The sequence below is a fragment of the Talpa europaea genome, assembly GCF_964194135.1.
Source record: "Talpa europaea genome assembly, chromosome: 8".
NCBI classification, from domain to species: Eukaryota; Metazoa; Chordata; class Mammalia; order Eulipotyphla; family Talpidae; genus Talpa; species Talpa europaea.
Window position 1 is genome coordinate 34,923,360 of NC_140075.1, and position 27,146 is coordinate 34,950,505.

The 27,146-nt window shown below is 51.0% G+C and overlaps 1 protein-coding gene across 4 annotated transcripts; it reads right to left on the bottom strand.

Annotated features, from left to right (window-relative positions):
- Positions 1-897: 897 nt before the first annotated feature.
- SHF (Src homology 2 domain containing F) lies at positions 898-20,237 on the bottom strand (the record flags this gene model as incomplete). Of its 4 annotated transcripts, XM_084239732.1 has the most annotated exons (7): positions 19,542-20,237; positions 10,017-10,158; positions 7,565-7,771; positions 5,896-6,036; positions 4,545-4,716; positions 4,285-4,404; positions 898-1,084 (listed from the first exon to the last, which is right to left on the bottom strand). In XM_084239732.1, exons 1-7 carry the CDS (start codon positions 20,037-20,039, stop codon positions 898-900), a joined length of 1,467 nt encoding a protein of 488 aa, XP_084095858.1. In that variant the 5' UTR covers positions 20,040-20,237. The 4 variants fall into 4 exon arrangements, with proteins under 4 accessions (XP_084095858.1, XP_084095859.1, XP_084095860.1 ...); XM_084239733.1 differs by lacking the exon at positions 5,896-6,036; XM_084239734.1 differs by lacking the exon at positions 898-1,084 and having other exon boundaries at positions 4,318-4,404; positions 4,547-4,716.
- Positions 20,238-27,146: the final 6,909 nt, after the last annotated feature.

Here is a 27,146-nt window from a genome sequence, read left to right on the forward strand (position 1 = left end):
TGGCGCGCTGCCTCTTTGTCTCCCCGCGGCTCCCTCCTCCCCGACTCGGGCTGCTGGCAGGAAATTGGACGCGCTCCTGGGGAGCCGCGCTCGCCGACTCGCCGGGGAGGGGGCGCCGCGCGGCCGCCGCCTCCGGGCGCCCCCAGCCAGGGCGGGGGCGGGGTGGGGGGGATGTTTTGACATCTCGTCAAAGGCAAGAACTTGATGCTTCGAAAGTGCTTTTCGCAGCCGGCCCGGGTCTGCTCCAGAGCTGATTTATAAACAGAATCCGTGCTCGCCTCGCCGCGCCCTCCCCCGCCAGCCCCGGGCGCGGCGCTGCAGGCGCGGACGCGGCGGTGCCTGGCGGGACTCGGTTTATTTATTGCCTCTGGCCGGGAGCCGGCGCGGCCGAGGACTGCGCGGGTTTCTCCGGCCCTGCCCTCTCCCCACCCTGGTGCCTCGCCCGGGCCCCGCAGCAGACTTGGGGCCGAGGCCTTCGGCGGCTTGGGGGGGCGGCAGAGCGGTCCTGGCGCCCCGCGAGCCGCCACCAGCTCCCCCCGCGCTGGCCCAGGGGAAGGGGGGGGTCGCCACCGCCTCCCGAGGGGCGCAAAGGGGCTGGAGCTGCAGATCTGAAACCCCCCGGGAGACCCAGGGTCCTGAAGCCACCTTCCCCCAGGGCTAGCCCTTCCCCAGGGAGTCTTTGTCCTCAGCTCCAGGCCACCCTTGCCACCGAGGCTCTGCTAGCCCTTCCCCTGCAAAATAAATTAAGGAATCTCCAGCTTCCACTCGGTATCGGGGAGAGGGGAAGAAAGGTTTGGGAGATCACAGGTCGCGTCCCCGGGAAGAGCCACAGCATTCGGCCAGGGGGTGGGCGCAGGGCTGGGTCCAGATCCGTCACAGCGCGCCTGGGCCTCGCGTCTACAGAGTCCGGATGGCCACGGGATAGAGCAGGGACATGTGCTCGGCCCCCTTAATGGGCAGCTTGCGGCTGGCGTAGTGATGCACGATTTCAGGGACGCTGCTGAAGGGCGGGCTGTTCTGGCCCAGCACATACTTGTGTTCCTTGGTCCGGGACAGCTTCATGTGCATGAAGCCCTGACTGCTCCTGGGAAGAGGAGAGGAAACCCTGGTGAGTGGGGGCCCTTCTCCAGCCCTCCTCTCTGCCCCACTCCAGGCGGAGCCCGCTGAGAGAGGGAGGCAGCCAGGGAAGGTGGAGGTCGGTGCAGAAAGCATTAAGTGGGCAGAGGGGAGTTTCTGAACAGGTAGCAGTAGGCATTGGCCACTGGTGGCGAGAGCACTAGATATGCCAGGAATGTGTGGAGAGTGTTCAGGGTGTGTGCAGGTGGTACAGGAGATACCCGTAACTGCCACCCCCGGTGCTGGGATGGGGCACCGCTGATCTCCAGCCTATGCGGTCAGGGCCATGTTACCCACCCCTCGCTGAGGTACGGGGGAGGACACCTGTTGGAGCCTCCAGGTGGAAACACAGGACTGTTGGCAGGTCAGTGGGTGGACATGTGGCAATAAGGGAGGCTTCTGCAAAGAGTGGTGGGGGAGAGCTGCTCCAGAAGCAAATTTGGGAGTGTTCAGCTGTCTGATCTGGGACATACCTTCACCCTCCTGCTCTCTGGGCCTAGGGCCAAGCCCCTGTTAATTTTCAGTCTGGGGTGACATCATCAGTTCCCCAGGCTGCAGCTCCTGTCCCTTCCTCAGAAAACACACTCACTGCCTCTCCCCACCACAAATCCAGGAAACCAGCATTAGTGCCCAGCCTTGCCCACAGGATAAAGAACCCCCTGCTCAGAGTTCTGGCGAGTTCTCAGATGTCCTGGGTGGTAGGCTAATGAGGGGAGGATCCTTTCATCATAAGGCCTCCACTCTTGAGAGATGAGGTTGGCTAACCTCACCTGTCTTCCCCGTCTGGGTACAAAGAGGGTTCTCACTGCACCTAATTTCTAGGGCTACGAGTTTAAAAATGGGGAGAGTGGGAAGATTGACATGAAGAATGGGAGGGGGGCATGAAACAGGCCCTTAACGCCACCCACCTCACCCTCACGGTATAGTGTAAGCCTGCTGGGGGATCCAGGGCTGGGTACATGTGTGTGTCAGGGTGTGGGGCCACCCTTCATCTGTAGGGTTAAGATAACAGCTGAGACTGACAGAGACCACACAGGCCCTAGGCAAGGAGCCAAGAACTGAGGAGAATGTACAGCCTCTGGACTGTAAAGAGGGGAGGCAGTGTGTGGTTACCCTCCCTGGCCTGCTGTTTGCCAAGACCCAGGCCCTAGGCGGTGGGCCCTGCTTTCCCTAGCCCCTCTCCCAGTTTTGGGACAGTCCCTTCTCCACAGTCCACTTGGGAGAATCGCCTCTCCCGAAAGCTGTGCAATCTATCTTCCCCATTGAGGGGCAGATCTGGCCAAGGGCAACAAGTGGCCAGTGAACTTAGGTGGAAGCTGAGAGCCCAGTCTCCATCTGTAGAACCAATCTCCTGGGACAAAGTCCCAAGGGTCCATTAGGATACAGCAGAGCCCTTACCCAGCCCTCAGGGAGCCAGGGTGGGGCCAGCTGGGCCACAGGGCCAGGGCTGGCATAGCTTTTTTGAGGAAGCTGTTTAATTACCAGTGAAAGCCCTTCCATTACAGAGAGAAGAGAAACCATAATTGTATTTCAGTGAAACCATTTATATGCAAACAAGGCTCTGGCAGACAGATGCTGGCGGGGCCAGAACAGCCTGGGTTGGAGTTGGTATCCAGCCCTGCCTCCCTCTTTTGCTCCCTAGACTAAGGCAGGGCAGCTGAGCTTGGCTGGCCTCTGCTTGCTTGCTGGCCTCTGCTTGGCTCTAAAGCCAGATCTCTGGGGTTTTCCCTGGCCTTGGATGGTACCAGATTCAGTGAGCTGTGCAATGGAAGCATGGTGCATTCCATGGATAGAGACTGAGCTGGGTTCAGATCCTGCTTTGGCACTTTTTTAGCTGATGCTCTTGAGCAAGTCACATAATTCTTTGAATCTATTTTCTGTCTATAAACAAGAGACGCGTCTGGCAATGTGGTAGTTGGCCTGGAAGAGTATATACTGCTTGGCACACAGTAAATGCTCTATGAATTTTAACTATAATTTTTAAAGCAATACACCTTCCTGCAGTGAAGTAACTCAAATTTTTGACAGATGAATTTTTCTTAAGTGTTCCTTTGATTTTATGCTAATTTGCAGACTCCCAGAGTATGGGAGATGGAAGAAACCTAAAAGGTATCTACCCACACATTTTGCAAAGGGTTTAGAAAGCAAGGCCAGAAAGGTTAACTAATTTGCCTAAGATCACATAGCTAGTTTTATTAATTCAAGAATGGAATTCAGGTTATATCGAACAATATTTTGATGATTTTTCCATTATCCTATAGTGAAGTTGAACAATTATCCTCCAATGCATCTGTTTACTAGTCTCAAATTTCCATATATATGAGCTATGTTTGAAGTGGGGGAGTACTCTAATGCCCCCCAGGAAGCAGGGTAGGAAGTGGTACACATGCCCGGTAGTGATGGGGGATGTGAATGAACACACCACTGCCTCATGGAGGGGTGCAGGCTCCACCAGGCAGAACCCGTGGGTGCCAAGGGGAGGGCTGGCCACGCTGCCAGGAAAGCCTGGGAGGCCAATGCTGGTCTGTGTATATCAGCTCCCGGGGGAGGAAGGCTGATGGGAAGGGAGGACCCTGCCTCTTCCAGAGCTCTTTAAAGTTCAGTGTCAGCCATTAGCACCCAGACCAGCCCACTTCTCTAAGAATAACTTTGGGTCTAATGTTCCACCTTCCTCCCAGGACCCAGCCTCCATTCCAACCGGTAGATTCCCTCAGGCAAAGCACCTATTTCCTCGTCTGTGCTTCTAGACCCTCCTGGATTTCCATGAATGATCAAAATGGTGGTAATTTATTGAGCACATAGCATCATGCTGTGCTTTTCATACATTATTTCATTTAACCTTTTCCTATAAGATAGATATTATTAATCTTCCATTTTATAAGCAAGGAAATTGAGGTCCTGGGGGGTCCGGGGTGGGCGTGGGGTGGCAAGGCCACACAGTAAGTGATAGAGCCTTCTGCTCTGGAGGCTGCAGCTCTAGTTTCCTTCCAAGGGCTGTGAGCTCCGTGAGAGCAGGGCTGACACGCAGCCCACTCAGGATCCCAGACCCAACCAAGAGTGGACAAATGTTCACAGGGCTGGGGTTATCCCCAACTTAGGGGGAGGGTGAATACTGGAGACTCTCCTGCCCTGTTGGTTGCCCCCCCACCGGCAGCTGCCCCCACTCACTTGAGGGAGAGGGAGAAGTCATTCTTGCTGGTCTCACTGTTCCGCACCAGGTAGCTGGCCTCTTTGCACAGCCGGAGCAGGTTCTCGGCATCTGTTCGACTGATGGCCCCGTGGTACCAGCTGAGGACAAAGAGAGGAAGGGGGCATCTCTGCTGGGTCCTCGCCATCCAGGCCCACCCATGCGGGCATCCCCTGCAGGCCAGACAATGCCAGGAGGGGAAGGGAGGGGAGAGAGTCCCCAGCTGGACACAGACACTCACACCTGGTTTTCCAAAGGCAGTGCTGGGTCTGTCCACTCCCCCAGGGGGCTGCTGGGCTCCAGGCTTAGGGGCTTGGCTGACTTGGGGTTCCCTGCGGAGAGTCGGGGAGGTAGCCGCCCCTTCTCCTCCCGGCCAGGTGACAGGCAGCTCTTCTCAGATCCTTCAAACTGGGCTGTGGGGGATATACCAGTCATAGACTCTGAGGGCCCTAGAGGTAGAGCCATACTATTGACTAGCCAGCGCCCCACCCCAATTCCTGCAGAAAAGGGTCAAGAGACTATTCTGGAAGGGCAGGCATGCTCATGGGCCTGAATCCTGGGCACTGCCCGAGTGGTGGTGGGGGTGGACCCCAGCGCTCTAATGCCACATGGGGCTTCCCAGTCCCCACAGCGTGGGAGGAGGAGGGAGGAGCAACCTGAGAAACCACTTAAGCTGCTCCCTCTGGAGCAGCCGACTGTCTTCCATCCCCCTCAGGGTGGCTTCAGCGCTGATAATATTGTTTCTTTCTCCTCCTCAGAGTTCATTACGGTTCTCCAAATCACCCTGCCAAGCCATTCTGTAGAAATGACTTATCGATCTGAGAACAATTATCCGATTCCCCCTGGTGCCATCTTGACAGGCTAATTCTGCCCAAAGCCACCAGCAGGCCCACCCTACCCCGCCCCCAGGTGGCTGCCCACAGGCTCCCCTCCCCCACCCACAGCCCAGCCTTAGCTCTGCCTTCCCTGGCCAGGCCTGACAGGCCACAGGCACAAATGCACAAGTGACAGAGATCTTCCCTCATCCTTTTTAAAAGACCTGCTCATACTTAGATACAGATGTGCAAACAGGTGCTCACACACACACACACAGCCCCATGCACACACACTTTGGCTGCCCATTTTGGATAAAACTAAACTGGTAAGCGTTTGGTGCTGTCTTGCTTCTCATTTGGGCACTTTTTTTCTCTCCTGTAGCCTTTCAAGCCCTTACTGTCTTTTAGTCCCCAGATGTGAAAATCACATTCTTCCATTTACCAAAGCAGGCTCATCCTGTGCCAGCATCACCCCACCCACCTCAGGAGTGATTTGCACTGCTGAAAGATCTGGTCAACCAGAGCCAAAGAAGTGTATTTAAAATAGTGGATTTTTGTGGCCCGGTGGGGAAGCTATTTGGAAGAAGCTTCCCTTCGGAGACACCTTCCCCATAGCTTTGGAGAGGGAGAAATACGTGCTTTTTTCTCTCTCCTCTTCCTCCTGTAGGAAGGCTCCTCAAACCCTGCCCCACTTCTGAGTTCCTCCAACTTAAGCCCACAGGGCCTGAGGCTTGAGAAGACATGTCGCCCTGGCCAGAAGCCCCACACAGGACCCACCGCTGCTGTCCTCCAGGCTGGGTTCAGGGAGGGGTGAGGTTGGAGCGGAGATGTCCCTGTCCCCGTCAGGCAGGGAGGGGCTGCTGTCCAGCTGTCCCACAGGTGGAGGCCAAGGTAGGTCTTTGATGACCTTAATGTCAACTGGAGCCAGTAGCAGCAGGGAGAAGAGAGACAGTGACAGAGACAGAGAGAGGCAGAGGTTGAGACCAAACTCAGAGTCAGGACACAGGACAGCCTAGAAAGGAAGAGGTCAGAGTAGCAGCAGGGATGGCTTCTGAGGGGACAACAGGACTCTCAGAGGGCTGGGCAGAGCCTCACTGACTCACCAGGCCAGCCTGGTCAAGGGCAGGAGGCTTAAGTGGCAAGCAGCAGGGTGCAGGGTCTTGCTCTGCCAGCCTGTGGGTCCCCTTTATTTGACCTCTCACAAACCTCCAGGGCCCAAAGGCACCGGGGAAGGAGGAAAAGAAGAACAAGGAGCTGCCCACACCTCCCAGCACCACACCCAGTTCCCACAGCCTCCTGGCACCCCCAGCTCTACCTTTCTTCCTGCTTTCCCGGAAGCTTGGGAGCTCATGCGGCAGGAATGAAACAGCACAACTTCAAGCTGTCAGGAATTCTCAGGGAAGACGTTTTTATTGAAATTTACCTCCCCTCCCCTAAATCCTGAGCCTTGACAATTAGAAGAGTGATGCCACTGGCGGCTGCAGGGCTGCTAACGAGGTTTCCTAATGACGAGCATAGATTTTCCCATTAAGCAATCCAAACAGTATTGATTCTCCAAGGAGACTTCTGGAGATAAACGGCCTATCCTCTATGGTGCTGTGTGCTTTACAGGAAGCAAATTAGAAACTTGTGGTTTCTGGGTCTGGCTGCCAGTGTGGGGAAGACACAGCTGAAGAGAGCTGGGACCAGCTGGAGGATGAGGCCCCTCGCCCAAGGAGGGGAGAGGGGAGAAGGGAGTGGGAAAGAGAAATGGCATTTAAGTCCTTCATGTTCTCACCAAATCAAGGCTCCAAGAGCTGAAGCCATCTCCATACAACAGGCTCTTGCTCCACCTACTCAGACCCAACACACACCTCTCTCCAAGTTGGATTCTGGGCCTGGCTGGGATACACACTAGGGTGCTTGGTGTAGGAAAAAACCTGGTCTTCATTCAGCAAAGGGTTCTCACAGCCTCTCTCTCCCCGCCAGTCCCCACTGGTCAGAAATCACCAGGGGCTAGGCACCCCTGGTCCGACACAGGCAAGCACAGCCCTCTAATTCAGGTTACGCGGACAGCTGTTTTCATTGTTCGGAGGATTTAAATGCGCTCTTTTGTTACGTGTAAGTATTTAACATATGCCACAAGCTTCATCATTTTGTTTGGAATTTCTTTATTTTTAAATATACCCAACCTCCCAGAGGCAGAAGCGGCCCATGCCTCTTTGCCTCTGAGAGGTGGTGAGGCAGGGAGCCGCCTTCCTCCTGCTGCGCCCATCCTGGCCCTGCACACAGTGCTGCGTCCACACTGCCCAGCTCACCACTCTCGTGGAGCAGACTTAACTACAGTTTCCTTGAGCCCAGCTCCTGGGCTGCCCCCAAGCCTCCAGAGACCACTCTCTCCACTCCCCTCAGCCTGGAAAGCTGCTCAGAGGGCCAGACACAACGGTCCTCTCCACCCAGGACTCACCTGCAAAGGCTTTGGAAATCCGCTCCTTCTTCCACTCCCACGGCTGATCATACTCCTCAGGGGGCCTCTCATCATCCTCAGGCAGGCGAGACTCCCGGGGCCAGAGGGCCCCCTCACCCTCTGGAGTGGTCCCCTCATCCTCTGGCTCATAGGGCGTGTCATACAGAGGCAAGGGCTGAGCCGCAGTGTCCTTGGAGCCCCGGATCTCTGCCGGGGAAAGGCAACAGGGGGAGGTGTGAGCACAGCTTGGGCTGCCTGGCTCAGCTCCCCAGGTAGAGCTCCTCAGCACAAGCCAAGTCTCCTTTAGAGGAGATGCTGCTGGCTCTGGGGGAGCCAGGTGGCTGCACATTGGGATCCCCTGCCTTCAAAATACATCTGGGATTCCAAAATTATTCAACCCAGTGGAGGCAGGGCAGAGGGGCACCGGAGTAAGAGACAACAGAAAGATCCTATGATTGATGGCCAGCAAGGACTCGGGAGCTGAGGCTTGCACATTTAGGAAACTGAGGCAGGATCCACGCCTGGTCCACCTCCTTCTTGCTACTCAGTTCCATTTATTTCTTTGTTTCTCAAGAAATAGAAAACCCTTCTCTGTTGCTTAGATACTGATACCCCCTCCTGCCACTCCTCTTTGAGGAGTCATTTTAATGGGCTGCCCTCTCTGGTCATCCCGACTTGCTGTCTTCTTGGGCCCTCTTTTGGTCTTTTACCCATGACGAGGATTTTCATTCCCTTAGCTCTCACTCCTTAAATAACACACCCAGTCTCAAACACTCTTTGCACCTATACTCTTCCAACTGCCATAAAAATGTTTCACTTTGACATTTCAAACTCACCACTTCCCCCCAAAGTTCTAGTCTGCTCTGTGATTTTCTTTTTTGAGTCACTGATGCCAGTGAAAATCTGCTCAAAGCTAGGGAACTGCTCCCTAGAAACACGTACCAATTTTCACATATACCTCCGGGACATTTATGGGCCTCTTAGGAGTCCGCTCCCTTCAGATCTAAATTGGATAGTTGCCTCCTCACTTTCTCCATTTCTGTCCACTACACTCTCCTCTCTAGTCCTGGGCATTCTTCATTCTCTGAATCCCATCTGCTCATTGCCAGTATCTGACGATGTTCACCCTTATTCCTCCATACCTAGATCACTGCTAAAGCCAAGCTTCATTGCACGGTCCCATGTTTCCATGGGCTTCTAGGAATAACACCCCTGACCACTCTGCCCCTCACTCTCATGGCCCAGGGAGGGAGAGCAACTTATCTGGTCAGCCCGCGGAGGCTCACCCTCTTTCTCAGATCTTCCTTCTTATAGAAAGAACATTCTGGTCCTTTCTCTTCCTGCCCCCAAGCAGAGGCCTATGGCTCTAGTGCACTGTCCAAGCCTACGTGAGCAAGCTTAATTCTATGGCAACGTATTAAGAAGCCCAATGTAGTAACGTAGCTAAGTACTATTTTCCAGTCACCTTTGTTAGTAATGAAGTCAACATTATCTCCATCTGTCTTCTTCCTTAATATTATTTCTTAATTATTTCCAATTACAGGGAGGGAAGAAAGGGGTGTTAGTATTGGTTCCTTAAAGCCTCAACAATCTCCACAACAGCGTGGTAACTCATCTTTCTCATGCTCAGTTCTTCCAGTCTGTTTTGCAGGCCAAATCCCTAGCAATCCTCTTAAAAAGCCATATACATCCTGTTCTTCTCTTGCTCAAGAATTCATAATGGCTCCTACCCCCCTTTGGAGCAAGTCCAAAGAACTCATTTCAGTCTTTGGGGCCCTTTACTGGCCTCTAGGCTTTTCTCATCTTTGCTTCTCCGTTTGCCCAGCACTAAGATTATTTGCCTCTGAATAGACCTTCCCCTCATCCTGCCCTGGGGCTTTGGTTTAGAATGACTCACCCCAGCTCCTCTCTGATCACCCCCTTTTGGTCTTTCTCTGGATCTGCTCTTAGCCTCTGCTCTCCAGGATCAGGTCTTACACATTTCTCCCTGCTCTCAGTTCTTGAACTATTTGCCCAATCTTATGTACGCTGCATCTGCATTTCTAGTGGCATGCTTCCAATTACCATCAGGTTTCACATCATTTCAAATTCACCACCTTCCCCAAAGCCTGTGATTCTTTTTTTTTAAGGATCATTAATACATGTCCCCAAGCCCCATACCCTCCAGCCCATGTAACTATTTTACCCTTCTTGACTCTCCCAAATACTTCTATCTGTCTGATCTTTGGCTTTGTGGCTTTCTCTACTGCTTCAGGTTTGAGGTACCACACGTCACACCCCCTTCTCCAAAATGACTATCTTGAAGTTATTAGCCATCCTCCCCAAGGACCTGGCAAAGGTTTTCTCTCATTTTCTAGAAATCAGAAAATGGTTTGTGTGTTGCGGAACCTGTACTGCAGATATCCAGGACTCAGGGAGAACCCCTGGCCCCTAGCTCTTCCTTAGCACTCACCGGCCATCATCTTTTGGGCTTCATAGGGTTCCATGTAGCCATCATTTTCAGGCACCTTCTCTGGGGCTGCTGAAGCTCCTGATGGGCCCTCACCGGTTTCTTGAACATCAAATGGGTCCGCATAGTCTTCTAGAATTGCCAACTGTGGGAAAAGAGTGAAGAGGTAGGCTTTAGACAACTAAAAGACAGTGCTGTTTTCCCCCAGATGGTAGCAGCAATTCTGGGCAGCACACCTTAGTTCCAGAGGCGCAGGTTCAAAAGGGCAGGTTCTGAGCTTAAATAGGGACACTTGCTGGTTCAATCTTTGCAGGGCTACCTCCCAATAGGCTGCCACAAAAGTGCTCTATCTTTCTGTTAATTTTGTGCCCCAGCACCCCTAGGTTAAATGGCCAGGATGAGGCCCTGGGCTCATGGCCTGCCTCAGCCAGTCAGGACAAAGGCCTACACTAGGGGTTTAACAGGGGGAATTAATTCAGAGAACTGGTTACAAAGGTGTTGGAGGGGTTCAAAGAGCAAGCAGGGAAAAGTGAGATGACTCGGAGATTATGTAGTCTGTGCCTGCCAGCATGTTCCCAGATGCTGAATGAAATAATATTTGCTGATTATCAGGAAGGAAAAGCTGCATTCTCACCTTTTAGCAAGGCTCTGCTGGATTATCCTTAAAACATCCATCACAATGTCATGTATAGTATTAGCCCCATTTTAAGGAAATGGAGACTCAGAACAGTCAGGAAACAAACATGCTCAAGACCAGTCCATGTAAGTGCAGGAACAAGGATTAGAACCCATGTCTTTTTTGCAAAATTTATGCTGTCAGCCACAGGGCATCTTGGTTGTCTTGGGGAAGAGACCACCTTAGGACTGCCCTGAGGGAAGCCAAGACTTGGGCTCTGCTAAAATCACTTTGGTGCCTGGAGAATAGGGAAAGGAAAGGCCTCCCTGGGCCCTTCATGTGTCTCGCTGCCTTTTCCCATACAAGTGGCACACAGTACCCCTCTTTCCTGCTCTCAGTGAAGGCCAAGCAAACCTCAAGCCACACACCCTGCAGAGGAGCTCAAGGTGCTTGGGCGGGGTACAGCTGAGGACAATAGGGCCTTTCTACCAGCTGGGCACAGTCTCGTGGTGGAGGCAGAGCCCAGTCTACCAGGGCTGCCAGCTCCTTGGAGGAGCACTGCACCCCTGAGTCGACAGGTGTTGATGGGAAGTGGTTCCAGTCCTGCAGCATGGGGAGGAGCCACTTTTGTCTTTCCCCCAGTCTTGGTATAGACTTTGGTTCTGGGCCAGATCAGGACTGTGGGAGCTTGCTGGAGAGGGAGGCCGTGGGGTTGACCTGGGTTCACCCCTGCCTTGGGTTAGTGTATCTGGGATGCTCGCAGGGGAGAGATAGAGAAAGGAACATCCTTACTTCAGAAATCCCTACTGCACATTCCTACATACCCCACCCCACCCTCGCATACCCCATAAAACCCTCTGGGGGTCTCTGAAGCACATCCTGACAGCACCCACCATGTAAGTTCTTTACCTTGTTTCAGTCAACTCCTTGACCTCCCTCAGCTCCCTGCCCACTCCTAAGAAGACCACCCTCTCATAGAACCCCTGCACCAACGTCAGAGCATTCAGTGTAGCTCATTGTTGTTTTTGTCTCTCCAGCTCCAACTAGCACCTGGATCTCAGTAAACACTAGACAAATGTTTCCACTGGTTCACTGCCTAGCTCCCCTTGTAGCCCTCTAACTCTCGTCCTCCTTCCAGAAAGCAAATAAAAAGAAATCCACTCACCCCAAATGCTTTCTCCCAGGCAAACGGCACCCACAGCTTCACCCACCTGACCAAAGGGGCTCTGCAGCCAACCCCAGGGGAAATTCTGGTCAGCACCCAGCCTCAGGTTCATATGTGGCAGCAACTCAGCAGTAACTGAATCAACGGACATGCTATCCTTAAATAGGATAGCAATGGCTCTTCACGTTTTCCAGCAGGAAAATGTCCAAAGTTAAAAAAATGTAAAAGATTCCATTTTCTTCCTCAGTGACCCTATATCTAGCACAGGACACTTTGTTACCTTCTCGGTCCTTCTGCCTGCTCTGGCTCTGGTGAATTCTCTCACCCTCCCACACTTCTGACTGTACCCAGTGCTTGTATAAATAAATAAAAATAAATCTTTAAAAAAAAAAAAAAAAGCTCTATGCTCTTTCTTACCTCAAAGGTTTTCCCTTCACCCGGATGAGATTATTGCATTTCTTCAGAGAGCCTTTCTTTCCATTCTCCCCCCAGGCCTGGTTAGGTGCCTCTGTGCTAAGTCATCAACACATTGTATAGTAAATACTTGCTTTATTGCGTTTTCTTGCAGACTGTGAGCTTCCTGAAGGCAGGAACCATATTCACTATTAAATTCCGAGTGCCTGAAAGTGCCCAGTAAATATCTTTGAACTCAGTTCATATGAAACAGGAAGAATGGACAAAGGGAGCACTCTTTCTTGTTCATTCAGAAAAGGGAGGAAGCGTGAATTCGGGTGGGGCAGGGGCCATGCAGGGGGGATGAGTCCCTGCTTAGTGAGCAGAAGCATCTGGCCCAAGACCTGGCCCTTCCAATTCTATGGAGCCCCCAGCCCTTCCCTCACGAAGCCTGGTCAGAGCTGTACACAGCACTTTTCCCACTGCAGTCCTGGGTTGGTGCCCAGAGCCACGACCCCTCCCAGGCTGGCGTGGGCCTTCCCAGCGCCAGCCTGCAATGCCCGTGGGCGCCCAGGTGGCAGCTCTGTGGGCAGCTCAATGGCTCCTCTGTTCCGTTCCTGGCTCCACACCCTGCTCCAGGAAGCCCCAGCCCCCCTCCCTGGGCTGGGGCTCCTAGAGGAGCCGCCCACAGGGGTTGGGGATCAGGAATGGCAGCAAAGACGCCTGCTGGGGAGGCTAGCAGGATGGTACCTGCCCCGGGCACATATGACCCCAATCAGAGGCTTCTTCCCTGTGGCTTCTGAGTCATGTGAGGAGGCAGAACTCCTTAGTGAGGGAAGCTAAGCCTGCAGGCTTCTGAAACCTTTGCCCTATAACAATTTGGTTATGGTTCCTTTGCCCCCCTCCAAATTGCTCACTGTTGGGCCTCCCTGGTGGCGCTAGGAGTTAAGCAACACACTATGAAGTGGTCCACAGCCTCTGCAGCATGAGTTCAATCCCTGGCTGGCCAGGGAGCTATCCACATGGCGAGGCAGACCTTTCCTGGCTTGCCTGCTGCTCCCCTTAGCAGTGTGTTTCAATCAGTCTGCCTGTTCTGTTCCCCGTTCTGTCTCTGGTGAATCCTCTCACCTTCCTGCACATCTAGCCTGTATCCTAGCTTTTGTATGCATAAATAAATAAATATTAAAAGATAAAAACAAATTGCTCACTGTTGTATCCTGCATCCAGCACAGGATGTGGCACACAGTAGGTTCTCAATATATTCACTGGATAATCAAAAGAGCTCCTTCTCCCCAGACTCTCCATCTTCTGATGTGAACATACTCTCAGATCCCCATTCACCCCAACTCTAAGCAACTAGGTATCAACCAGCAAGAGAAGTGATGTGAGAATAGGGATCAAGGCCTCTGCCTAAGGGCAGAAGGGAGGGACTGAAAGGAAGCACCTAAGACCAGAGTTGCTGTTTGGGCAAACCCTCTGGTAGAGTCAGAATGCTGCTGAAACATTTCCCAACTAGTAGGTAAGTTATTGCTTCCCAGAGGGCCCCCGAGTCTTCCACCCCGCCTGCCACCCAGCAGGACGCCTTCAGGACTCCTCTCATGTCCTTCTCCAACTGGGCAGTGGCCCTCCCAGAGAAGCGGTCACGCTTTGACTTCTTCCTGCCTAAGCCTCTATCAGGATTACTGGCAGGCCCACCATCTGGTCTGGCCTTCCATTCTGCAGCTGGGCTGTGCGACAAGTTCCCAACCCCATCCATGGGGCTTGTGAATCTAGGGGAAGCAGGGGGACCAAATAGATGACAGGATTTGGCCTCCACATGGCCCCTGAAGTCTACAACTGCTCCTTTCCTCCATTTCTTTAGATTGCATTTAATGTCTGGAAGCCTGTTTCATTGTTTTTGCTTTTTATACTGTAGACTTGTAGACAGAACTGGGAAGAGGACAATAAATGTAAAATTCCTTAGCCTAGAAGTTGGTTCAGAGTCAGTGCTCAATAAACGTTAGCTCTGAAAAGAATCTCTTACGCTCAGACATTAAGGCCTCAAACTTTAGGCTCTTATTCAGTTTGTCAACAGGAGAGGTAAGGCTGAGGCTCCGGTTTCCTGACTGTCAGTGACTCAGTGACCAGAAAAACTTAGGATGCAGCATCTTTTTTTCTCTATTTGAAGATTTAAAATACACGTTAGCCTGTTAAGGGCTCTGAGTTCAAAGAGAGCATTCTAATTTTGTTTAATTCAGCCTTTCTTCAAAACACTGAACAGTAAAAACCTTTTTCCACTGAAAGTCTATCGATTTGGGAAAGGTACACTTTTTACCTTCTCCAAGGTCAAACTCTTTGTATCCTCTGTTCTCACTTATTGGAGTGCCCCTCCTAATTCTACCTGCCGGGAAACACCTTCAACATGAAACACACTAGTTATTACTCTTTTCTAATTACAAAGAAATGCCTTGCTTGTAAAACATTCAAACACCACACACATGCAATTGATGCCACCAACTCTTTTAAGACCCTTATAAAGTATCTTAATCCTTTGGCCACCTCAGGACTGAGTCACAAGTGCTGGCCTTTAGCCTCCAGAAGATGGTGAACTCAGCACAGAACTCACTCCTTTTCTAAAAGTCTCCCTCCCCTGTTCATTAGCAAATGCTTAGTGAACAACCTGCTCTCTGTGGGGCTCCTCTCAGTAGGTGCAAAGGTCCAGGCAGGTACAGCAGTGTCTAGAGGCAGCCTGCCTGTCTGTAAAGCTTGGTTCTGACTAGATGTGAAACCAAGCAAGCAAGACTCCACATTCCTGTGCTAGAATCTCACTATAGAACCGGGGAGACTACGAGAATTCTCTTCGTAAGGTTGTTAGTAAGGATCAATTGGTCCAAAACATGTCAGCTGCTTCAAAATGACACAAGGTAGAAGCTCAGTAAAAAGCCACCATTGTGTTATAAATCTCTGGATCCTCCAGAAGCTCACAGGGACAGATATGAAACCAGTTCCAAGAATCCAGTACCTGGGGGTGCTCTGAAGCCCCACACCCGAGGCGCAGGCTTTGGAGACACAGGCTCACTGCATACAGGGTTTGGGCCCTGCCTCTCTTCTCAGACATCACACTGGCTTTACGGTGAGGGGGAGTGGGCAGCAGGTACCCCTCTAAGCCCCAGGCCCCAGCCAGGCTTGCTCAGTCGGTCAGTTGTTCTGGTCCATGGTCACAGGGTCCCAGCTCTTCCAGGCTCCTAATGGGTGGAGCACCAGGGGTGAGGTGTCACTGAGTCACTGGCAAAGCCAACAAGTTGCAAATGTTTTCCAGAAGATATAAGCACCGCAGTGAGAGGAGGCAGCATTCACTGGGTAGGGTACAGGGGCTGGCCACACAGCCCATGGTGACTGCAACCCTCAGCCATTCTTGGAGCACCAACAGCAGTACAAATGGCCAGCCTGGGTCACAAAGGGTTAAGAGGTCTAACCAGTCTGCAAAGGTCCCTTGACATAGACCCTTCTCTTTTCTGCTCCACCCTCCCTTCCCGAGGAGGACTATCTTCCTCTCTCTACTTTCACTGGAAATCACAAGTAAGACGAACAGTTCAGGCCTCCAGACTCTGGAAGTTGTAGAAGAAAAATTAAACTCGGAAAAACCAAGGACTAGGTCTTCTAGGTGGTGAGTGCCTTCCAGAGAATAGACCAGTGTTACTGGATGGTACACACGCAATGAACACTGCTAAGGGGTGGCCCTAGTGCAGCCCCTAACACCTCCCAACCCTGGGGCAGGCGTGTCTTCCTCAACTTCAGACACCCTGCATGTTTCCTTCATTTTTCTCTTCCCGTCTGTTCACTGTTTCCAAATTTGGGCCTGCAGAGTCCAAGTCCACGTGGATACCATCTCTGAGGTATATCTATTTTTAAAAGTTCTTAATATTTTGGGCCCTGTGAAACCCTATGAGAATCTCTGAGTTGGGAGCTTTCCCCCCAGATAAATTTTCATGCATCCAAATGTCTTTACTCAATTTCTGGAGGTTCATGAACCCTAGGAATCCCTCTACAAGCTCAGAATAAGAGCCCAGATTCAATTCACACAGGGTGCCTGACTGTCTTAATGTTTACATCATCCCTCTGTCTCTGTCTGCTTCTCTCTTTCTCTCATTTTCTCTCTCTCTCATACACACACACACACATATCTTGGCATGATGGAGGCCAAGAACACACTGTGCAGATGGCCACAGGCAGCTCAGAGCTTCATCTAATTAGGGCCCCTTTCCCATACTCACCTCCCTTTCCTAATTAGACCACGTTATTTCCTAACGAAGATCTGAGAAAAGGGAGCAAAGCAAGGGAAGGACTGACTCTCTAGCCCTCTGCCAAAGTGTGGCCTGGCAGTCGGACAGGGCCCAGCACTGTAAGGAGGTTCTTCCTGTGGCCAGATGGCAAGGCCTGCCTGCCTGGTACAGGGTGCGGCTCCTGCTGCTCCCACACCTGCCCTGCCAGGCCTGCCCAGATGGTCACCCTTGTGCCCTCGCCAACTGCAATAGTGGGTCTCTGGGTGGACTGGGAGATAGAATCTTGCATAGAAAGAAGGCTAATGGTTCTGAACCCCAGATTTCTCAGGGTCTGCCCCATACTTACTGTGCTCATTTCCCCTCAACCTCTCTGGCTCATCACAGAAGAATTTCCACCTATTTTATCAAACTTCTTTATTTTTTTTTAAAGATTTATTTATTTATCCATACATACAAGAACCGGGGCATAGGCCAGACTCGCGGGAGGGTGAGAGGATTCACCAGAGACAGAGTGGGGAGCAGAACAGGCAGACTGACTGAAATAAGGGGAGCAGCGGGTGAGATAGGAGAGGTCTGCTGCACCATGTGGGACCCTCGCTGGCCGGCCAGATCTAACTGGCGCTGCAGAGGCTGCAGACAGCTTCACAGCACTGCTCTCAACCGCCTGCACCACCAGGCGGTTATCAAACTTCTTGACCCAGCCTCGCTCACGGCTTCTGACCCGCCCAGCACCAGCCAAGGGGGTCCAGAAGAAGGAGGACAGGTCAGCCCAGCACATACTGGTCCTGAGTCGCCACTTTACCTCAGGAAGCAACCCAAAAATCAGTAAGCCAAGAGGCCTACCAGGGCTAAGAGAAGGTGGGACAGAGAATAGGGAGGAAGCAGCCACACAGAACAGAAAGAGTGGCTCAGCAGAGTCTCGCAGGCTGGGGCCAGCTCACTGTCCAGGGGCAGCATCTCCGCATGACCTCTGTAGGCACGTGAACTCAGTAGGCTTGAGGGATGTCCTGGTACTTGGGTTTAGGGTGAATAGCTCGGGTACCTAGCATGGGCTCTGGGATACCCCAAACTCTGGGGTAGGAGATGTTCTCTGAATGGTGGGATGGCCCAAGCCCAGGACCCATGGAAACAATGTCCTGGGGCAGTTAGGAGAGTATCTGGGTCCCTCTTATCACACCCAATAGAGGAAACACACATTGTATGCCTCCTGGGAGATCCTGCTGGGTTTCATTCCTGTCCCTGAAGGGACAGTGTCTGACAAAGGATCAGACACTTCTTGACCCCCAAGGTCTGAATAGCCAACAGATCACAGAGCCCGCCCAGGGCGAGGCATGGATGCCCTGGGTGAGAAGAGGCAATAGGTCTCCTTATGGTTGTATAGGCATAGTCCATTTCCTGGGGTCTTTGTGGGGGAAATGCACAAGAGGGAGCTGTAGTTAGGAGAGTCTCGGACCCTGGAAATGAACAGTGCACTGATGCACCCCTCTTTATACCAAGTATTGTGTCAGGCATGGTGTTTGTCCTGAAGGAGCCTATGGCTTGAAGCACAGCCTGTTAAGCCACTCTAAGGCAGAGAAGAGGCGGGCCAGGGACAGCTTATGTCCACGTGCCAACGGGCAGTGTCAGGGAGGAGACTACTTGGTCAACAGTAAGAAGGCCTTACTGGACCCACTGCTTCATGGTCACCAACATCATTACCCAACACTAGGGGATAATTAGGAAGGAGAAGACCCTAAGGAAAAGTGAAGAAAGCACAGCCTTGGAGGAGAGCTCCCCTGAACCTTCTGCAGGCCAAGACTCCTGGCCCAGGATGGGCAATCATGCCCCCATGACAGGAACAACAGGGGAAATAATTCACATTTCTGAGACTTCTGCCCTAACCCTGACACATTTGTTATTCATGACACCAGGCTCTCTTGGTTGAAACCCTGAAGCCTGCAGCCTACAGACTGGGATTCAGAGAGCTACTATGCTCTGCAACCAAACAAATCTGTGTTCTCTGCTGAGAAGAGGGGAGTAAGCCCCAGAGGTGAGTAGAAAGGGACAAGAGAGACAGGGTAGCCAACAGAGTCGCTGTCATAGAATTTAGGGCAAGAGGGATCTGGAGCTGGCTTTTGGCAGTCCTGGAGAGGTAAAGATGAACTGGGACTGAGGTCTGAGGAGGGGTGTCTGCTCCATCAGCAGCCCCTGAGCAAGGTGGATGTTCTTTGAAATAGTGGATGCCCAGCTCTTCCTTGTACCCCAGGCCTGTAACCACAAAATGCTCTAGTATCCCCCAGAATGAACCTGGAGAGGGGAAGGCCAAAAGGAGAGGAGTGAGTTCAGCCCTTTAGTCCCTTCTGGGCAACAGGTCTCAGGTACTATCCCCATACCTGGGGGGGGCTGGAGGGAGAAAGGGAAAGACAGCAGGCATGGGCCTGCCTGGACCTCAGTGGTCAGCATCCTTCCAGAAGAGCTGCCTGTTCTGGCTTTCTGAGAAAACAGTCCACCCAGTCCCACTGACAAGGCAAAGGGCAGCTCTGGCTGTGTCCACAGGGAGAAACCCCAGCCTTCACCTTTTTCCTGGGGCTTCAGCACCTGCAAGGATGCTTGCTCCCCGCTCCCGCTCCCGCTCCCAGAGGAGAAGGAGCAGAGCTTTGCGCAGGCTCCTCTGTGGAGGGAGGGGTCAGAGATCAAAGGGCAGCGAGATGCTGCTCCCAGAGGGCAGAAAGGCTATAAACCGGTGGGGGGTGGGGGCGCCTCAAATACCGTTAGAAAGAGGCTGCAGACTAGGATGGGGACTGGCAGGGTGGAGTGGAGGGGGGCTGCGCTGAAGAGCGCAGAAACCCGGAGGGGGAGGGTCCCCAGTCCTAGAGCGACGATTAGGGAAGAGAGGGAGAGTTGGGCGCACACGTCCCATATTAGTCGGTCGAGAATCTGAACAAAGGTGGAAGAAGGCTGCGAACCCTGGGGTCAGGGGCTACGACTGTGTCCGCCAGGAGCCGTGGCACGGAGAGGCCAGGCTGGGCCAGGCCACCTTTGTCCCTCTCCAAAGCCCCAGCCCTCCGAGCATCTCCCCTGCGCTCCCCAACCCCGCCCGGCGCGACACTCACCCTGTCGCTGCAGGCTGGGGGTCCAGAGATCCGCTCCTCCGGAGGGGGTGCCGGGGGGCCGGGGGTCTCGACTCGAATAAGGCGGTGCGGGGGCGAGCCGTGGCGCGGGGGCGGCGTGGGGCCGGGGGCCGCGGGGGTGGCGAGGGCCGTGGACGCGGACGGCGCCCCGGAGTAGGGGTCTTCGAAGTCGCGCTCCCTCTGCAGCCGGTAGGCTGCCAGGATGTCCGGGGGCGGCGCGGGGGGCGCCGCCGGGGAGGGTGCGGGGGGCCGGTAGTCGGGTTCTGGGGGCGCCGGCTTGGCCCCCCCTCCGCCGCTGCCCCCCCCGCGGAAGCCCAGGTGCTCCCGGAGCCACTTGGCCACTCCGCCGCTGCCGCCCCCTCCCGGGCCGGCTCCTGCACCCCCGGTTCCTCGACGAGACCCCCCTGGGCCGCCCCCAGCGCCCCCCTGCGCCCGCGGCGCGGGGCCGGAGCCCGCGGGAGGAGCTCCGCTCAGCAGCATGGGGCCGGCGAGACTGAGCGCGGGGAGCGCCGAGCCGGGCGGGGGGCGGGGGGCGGGGGGCGGGCGCGGGGGGGCGGGGCTCCGCGGCGGCGGGAGGGGCGGGGCTCCCCAGTAACAAGGCAGGGGCGGGGTTCCGCTCCCTAACGGGGTCTGCCCCTGCCAGCCCGGCCCGGGAAGAGGGGGGCGCAGGCTTGCATCCCGTGCAGACTCCGGAGAAGTGGATGGGCGACCCCAAGGCTGGGCTTGCAACTCCGGGACTGAAGGTGACTCCTCCACGTGTCGTCTCGCGCGCCCCTGGGGGGCACACCTGTCCGCAGCTGTTTCTCTTTCCCAGGTACCAGCTTGCGCGCAAAGCCGAGAGGGAGCCTCCAGACCCCTGGGTTCTTGGCTCTCCAGTGCCTTCCGCTCCTTTCCTCCAACCCCCGCCTCCCAAGTCTCTCAATTGGGAAATAATACTCTAGGAGGGAAAACTAGGGAGGGTGAGGAAAGGAGCTGTTTGGTTAGCTGTGTCTGTGTGTGTAGCAACCTCCCCCCTCCTCCTGTTACGCAGGAAACCCCACCTACCTCCTCCAGTCCGAGGGCTTGCACCACACAAACCCAAACCCACAGTGCCTCCTAATCCAGACACATCTCACATCACAGACAATCAATTCCCTAGAGACACCCACGTCTCCCGTGTCGTTTCCACACGCTCCTCACAGGCAAACAGCCCTTCACAGACGTCTCCCACCCGCCGGCGCACCCGCCCGAAGCAGGCTGGGGGAGGCCCTGCCTGCAGCTCCCACTCATGCAGAAATCCCTGCAAGTCATATCCCGGGTTTCATTGTCAATCAGGTTAGTGACAGAATAGAAACAGACAAGTCAATAAATCAAGTGTGGAAACAGTTCCAATGTTGTTTATCACAAACCCTTATCCTTGCAAGGGTGCTCAAACTATAGGCATTCTTGTCTAGTTCTCCCTAGAAATGGAACCCTGAAGCTGACATCAACAATTTGCTTTTCGGCCTGGGGGAGTGGGGGGAGGTGGCAACTTCATCTCACCATCTTCCCCCTAAGCACTGCCTTGTGAGGGAGCAAAGAGCAACGTGAGACTCCAAGAGGAATGGAGTTCAAAGCTGGAGTGGAGATGGATGTAATGACAAAACAGCAACTCCCCTAGGATTCTCAGGGTCCCAGGTCTCAAAATATCTGTTGGATCTTTGCTTTGTACGTACTTAAGTTGGTATTATTGAACAGTGCTTCTCAGACTTTCATGTGGTCACAAAACGTGTTAGATGGCAGTTTCTGATTCTGTAGATCTAGCAGAGTGGGATCTCATACTGTAGTTCTAACAGGCTCCTGGGTGATACAGAAGCTGCTGGTCCCCTGCCCACACTTTGAGTAACAGAGCTGTAGGAGATACTTGATATTGTGCCTGACTTCATGAACTTTAATAGAGAATATAATAACGTGCACACTTTTTAAATGTGCTGTTTCAAACCTGACTAACTATGCAAAAGTGGACATAGAGATAGTGTTTGAAGAATGGGCCAATTAATCCATATTGGAGGGTCTCAGCAATCACCCTGTGTCTGACTCAGGACTCCAACAGTTGTGGACTCTAGCCAGATCTCTGGGCAAGATACTCAATGCCACTGATTCTCTCTTTCCTTATATCTGCAAAGAGCATGGAGATTATTGTGAGGATTAGGGGGCATGCTGACACCGAATAGACTTTGAAAAATAAAATGCTGACAAGCACGTATTTAAGAAGTGTGGCGTTAAGCTGCTGACAATGCGGAGGAATGGACTCACTCAACCCTGCACAAAAGATGGCAGCCTTCCTGGAAGAGGTAAACCTGAATGGTAGAATTTGAGCAATGAAGCAAAAGAGTGAAAGGTCATTCCAGCTAGCAGGTCAGTGTGAATTGAGTGAAGGCAGTGAGGTAGGAACCAGCATGCTATAAAGAAGGGGAAGGCTCATGGTGGAGAAGAGTAGGAAATAAAGTTAGATGAGGAAAGAGGAGGATATCATAAAGGCAGAGTTTTTTTTTTTTTTAAAGATTTATTTATTTATGCATACAAGACCTGGGGTGTAAGCCAGAGGTGCATGAGGTCAGAGGATTCACCAGAGAGAGTGGGGAGCAGAACAAAAGGCAGTGTTTAAATGATAATTTAAAATCTGTAACACTTTGTGTGTTCTGTGAACTTTTTTTGTTTCTGATTTATTTATTATTGTATATTTTATTTTTTATTAATGAAATACCATTGTTTTAAATACTTGTTAGTATTTTGTCAGTATAGGATTTCTATCCTCAGGTGTGGTCTCGGTAGCTCTCCTGCTGCCAAACCGTTCCATAGTCCTCACCATATCCCTTGTGCTTCCCCTGATTCTCACCCTCATCCAAACCTTCCCCTGCCTCCTCCCCTCTTGGTTGTTTCAGATCTATGGTCAGCTTTCAAGTGTTCTTTTTTTTTTTTTAAGATTTATTTATTTATGCATATAATAACTGGGGCATAGGCCAGAGGTGCCGGGGGTGAGAGGATTCACCAGAGACAGAGTGGAGAACAGAACAGGCAGACTGACTGAAATACACTGCTGAGGGATGCATTGGGGAGACATGAGAGGTCTGCTGCGCCATGTAGGTTGCTCCCTGGCAAGGCCAGGGGATTGAACTCGTGCTGCGAATTGCTGCAGAGTGCAATGCTTAACCCCTTGTGCCACCAGGGAGGCCCTCAAAGGTTCATTTTTTTTTTTTTTTTAAAGTTTTTTTTTTTTTTTTAATAGAGGCATGTTTATTTATTTATTTGTTTGTTTGTTTTGTTTATACATGCACTGGGTACAGTCAGAAGCGCGGGAGGGTGAGAGAATTCACCAGAGCCAGAGCGGGGAGCAGAGCAGGCAGAAGGACCGAAGTACACTGCTGAGGGGAGCAGCGGGCGGCAGGAGAGGTCTGCGCGCCAAGTGGGACCCTCCTCCGGTGGCCAGGGAGCAGCCGGGGATCGAACTGGCACTGCAGAGGCCGCGGGCAGCTTCGCAACCCAGCGCTCAGCCGCTGCGCCACCGGGGAGGCCCCTCAAAGGTTCATTTTAAAGTTTGTCTTTGTCTGATCCTTTATTTGGTTTCTCTTTATTCCACCTACAAGTGAAACAATCTGGTATTTGTCTTTCTCTTTCTGGCTTATATACTGAGCATAATCCCTTTCAGCTCCATCCATGTTGCCACAAGTGGCTTGAGTTTTTTTGTTCTGTTTTGTTTTTTTGGATTGCTGAGTAGTATTCCATTGTGTGCATATACCACATCTTCTTGATCCACTTACCTGTTTTGGGGTACTTAGGTTGTTTCCACGTCTTGGTTATTGAAAATAGCATACATTTACTCTTGATTTTAATTACCTTTTAATGAACTTTCCACTCCCACTGGTGTGTGGACTCTGGGAAGCACACATTGTTGAGCACCTCATGGGGGCTAGGCAGTTTGCTAGGAACTGAGGATATGGAGGTGAGTCTGTCACAGCAAGGCTCCCCAGAGACTTGGATGGAGTTTGCCAGATCCTGACAAAGTCTGACATATTAAACATCACACAATAGAATCAGGATTCTGAAGAGGAGCGGGTTATTTTCATCACCAGTGCAGAGGCTGTTATGTGGTTGAAGCTTAAACAATACTGAATGAAAAAGGATCATTTCTCTGGCTCTTATTGTTAAATAGCTATAATTGTGATATAAACAATTTTATATCCCATTTTTTTCACTTAACATTGCATAATTTCCCCATTTTTATTATGTAAGCTTTATTTCCTGAATAGACTTCCAACATTAAAAAAATTCAAACCTACAAAAAAACTCAAAGTACAGTGGAAATCTCTATACCTATGCACGTAGATTCACTACATTTTAACATTCTGTCATAATTGTTCTATCCCTTCACCCTTTTTTTCCCTTAACCATTTTTTTTTTTTGTGTGTGTGTGGGACCCTCGCCGGTGGCTGGGGATCGAACTGGTGCTGCAGAGGCTGCAGGCATCCTCGCAACCTAGCGCTCAACCGCTGTGCCACCAGGGGAGGCCCTTCCCTTAGCCATTTTAAGCAAGTTGCAAACATCTGACTCTTCAGCTCTAAATACTTCAATGGAAATTTCCTAAGAATAAGGAATCCTTCTATAGGACATTTATTTAATAGTATTACCTATTAAACAGTTCAGATTAATTTATTTCCTTTTTCTCCCAAATGTTTTATATATATACGTGTTTATGTGTGCGTGTGTGTGTGTATAGTTTGATTAAATCCTGACCAGGGCTATATGTATAGTTTGATTAAATCCTGACCAGGGCTATATGTATAGTTTGATTAAATCCTGACCAGGGTTATATGTATAGTTTGATTAAATCCTGACTAGGACTATGTATATACATATATATCAATCAAACTAGGACTATGTATACACATATAGTCCTAGTCAGGATTTAATCAAACTTCCTCCACTGGATTGGTTAAGTTTCTTTTGTTTCTTTTAATCTTGGACAGTACACCATTTCATTTTTTGCTGCTAGTTTATTTTTCATGACCTTAATAGTTTTGAAACATCCAGGACAGTACAGAATGTCCCACATTCTGGATTTTTTCTTTAGCTTCCTCATGATTAGCTTCAGATTAAACATTTTCAAAAAGACCACTACAGAAAGGGTATTGTAGACTTCCTAGGATATCACATTGGCAGGCCAATAGTGAACATTTGTCTCTTTATTGGTGATGCTAGTTTCCATCACAAGGTAAGTCGGAGTCCATCAGATCTTTCCACTTTATACCTCCAAGTAAGTGGTGGTGTGATAGCCTACGACCTTTTGATATTTGCTCCCAACAACATTTTACCCAGTGATTTTGGCTCCCATTGATAACCTCTGCTTGCATTTGTTCTTAAACTGGGCATTGCAAAATGGTGACTCTAATTCTGTCATTTCCTCTGCACTTGCTATGTGGCAGTCTATTATAAAGGAAGTGCTCTTCCTTCTCCCTCCCTCTTCTCATTTTTACCTTTTCCATCCACTTCCCTTCTCTCTCTTTCCCTCTCATTCCCATGGTCTCAATTATTTTTCACTTAATGTGACATAATCTATTACTGTCATTCTTTTTGATGTTCAAATTGTCTCAAATTTGACCCATCGAGCCTTCCAGAGACTTCTGTTTCCTTTTGACTTACTTGTCCCATCAATCTTTAAGCACTTGTTTTCTCGCACAAGATATTCAAATTAGAGTCACACAGGAGACTCAAATTGTACTTTCCCTGCTACAGGCCTGTAATAAGTCATTTCCTTAAAGGACCTTTACTCCTTTTAGTTGGAAATAGTATTTAAAAGATGACTTCATATTTTTAAAATAACTAATCTATCGTTAAATAAACAAATTTTAGTTTAATCCAATATTGCTTTATTTGTGGAGCATTTAGACAATTTCCATTTCCTCTCTTCCAAATAACTCTGTAATGAACCTCTTTCTGCAGATAGCTTGTTCAGGGTGAAGATTATTTCCTTTGGCATGAGTCACAAAAGTGGAATTATTAGGGTAAAAAGTATACATTTTTTCCTGACTCTTGATACACATTACCCAGTTGCTCTCCTAGAAGGCTTTAAAAGTCAACAATGACTTCTAGGTGTTAAACCCAGTGACTGTCTCCTTCTTCTGCAGCACTGAAGTCTGCTGACCTCCTTTGTCCTTGAAACTGCCCACATTTTCCTTAAAATGTCCTTGCTCTGGTTATTCTCCTTTCTCTCACGTTATATCTTCTGTCATCTCCAGCCCCCCTCCCTCCCAAATGTGTGCATGTCTCATGGCCATGCCCTTATCCCTCACTTTCCTAACCTGGTAGTCAGTGGGGGTAGCCTCATTTCTGTTTGCCTGACTTTGGATACCTGGTCCTGCCTGCCATCCAGTCCGTGTTGGGTTTTGCCTTCTTCTAAGTCTTACCCTTTTGTCTCTAGTTTTACTTTAAGATCATCTCTGCCAACAGTCTTAAGAGGGTACACATACCCTCCTTCTCTCACATACACACTCTTTTCTTTGAGATTTTTTATGTAGTTGGAGTTTCATTGAGGCCAAGTTTTCTATTTGTCTGATATGAAAATAACATGTTCTGTGTGGAAAGAATACAACTTAGGATGCAACCATAAAGCAAACCAGGCCACTTCCACTCATTTATGTACTCCAAAAGCAACCTCTGCTCAAATATTTGTGGGGAGAGTGTATGCTTGGAACACACATACTAAGATTCAGTGCTGCCTCCACTGAACTGGAACTTTCTAACTTTAGTGGTCTGTGACTTAAGCTGGATTCTGACAACGGGGTGAGGGAGAGGTGGAAGTGGAAGTTGAAGTGGAGGGTCTCCAAAGCAAATCAAGCTTCTCTTCTTAATTCCAAACTACCAAGTTGTCTCTCTTCTTAACTACAAACCCAGGATGGTTCTCTGCCTGTCCAACCCGAAATCAAAATATGGCTGCTTCCCAGCAGAGCCCGGCTCTCATCCAAAGGTTTTTATGGGCAGAGCAGAAAAGATCTTTGCCCTATCTTACCAAGCCGAACCATTCCCCACACTCCCCACGCAGGGCCTGGAGCGATAAAGGATAGGTAGGGCAACAGTGAGAGGGGATTCTCTCCAGGCATTTGGACTCTGCTGTAAAGGGAGATTACCTGCCAAATGCAAAACTACCACTCAAACTCAATCTGAGTTTTTGGGGTGATGAGGAAGGAGAAAGCAAAGAGTTCGTTTGTGTATTACGCAAAACGGGGGCTACATTACATATATATGTTGCTTACCTAAGGCCTGTCATGTTAAGATATACTGGAAACTGGACTAACAGGTGGATGAGGTGAAGAATAAGGAGACTTTTCAACTGAATGTGTGCATATGATTTCTCTATTTTAAAGGGAAACGCAATTTCTTAAAAAAATGCATGAAAAGAAAAAAAAGCAAGGTCGAGGGGGCGCTGTTTTGCTGGTGTAGCTGGATAATCTGGACCCCGATTTTCGATGTTTTCTGGAGGGAAGGGATTACAACGGATGTGAAGCTGCATTCAGGCCATTAAGTGAGAATGAGCGGAGGTGGCGATGTTAGAGTGGCTAAATATTGAATGCA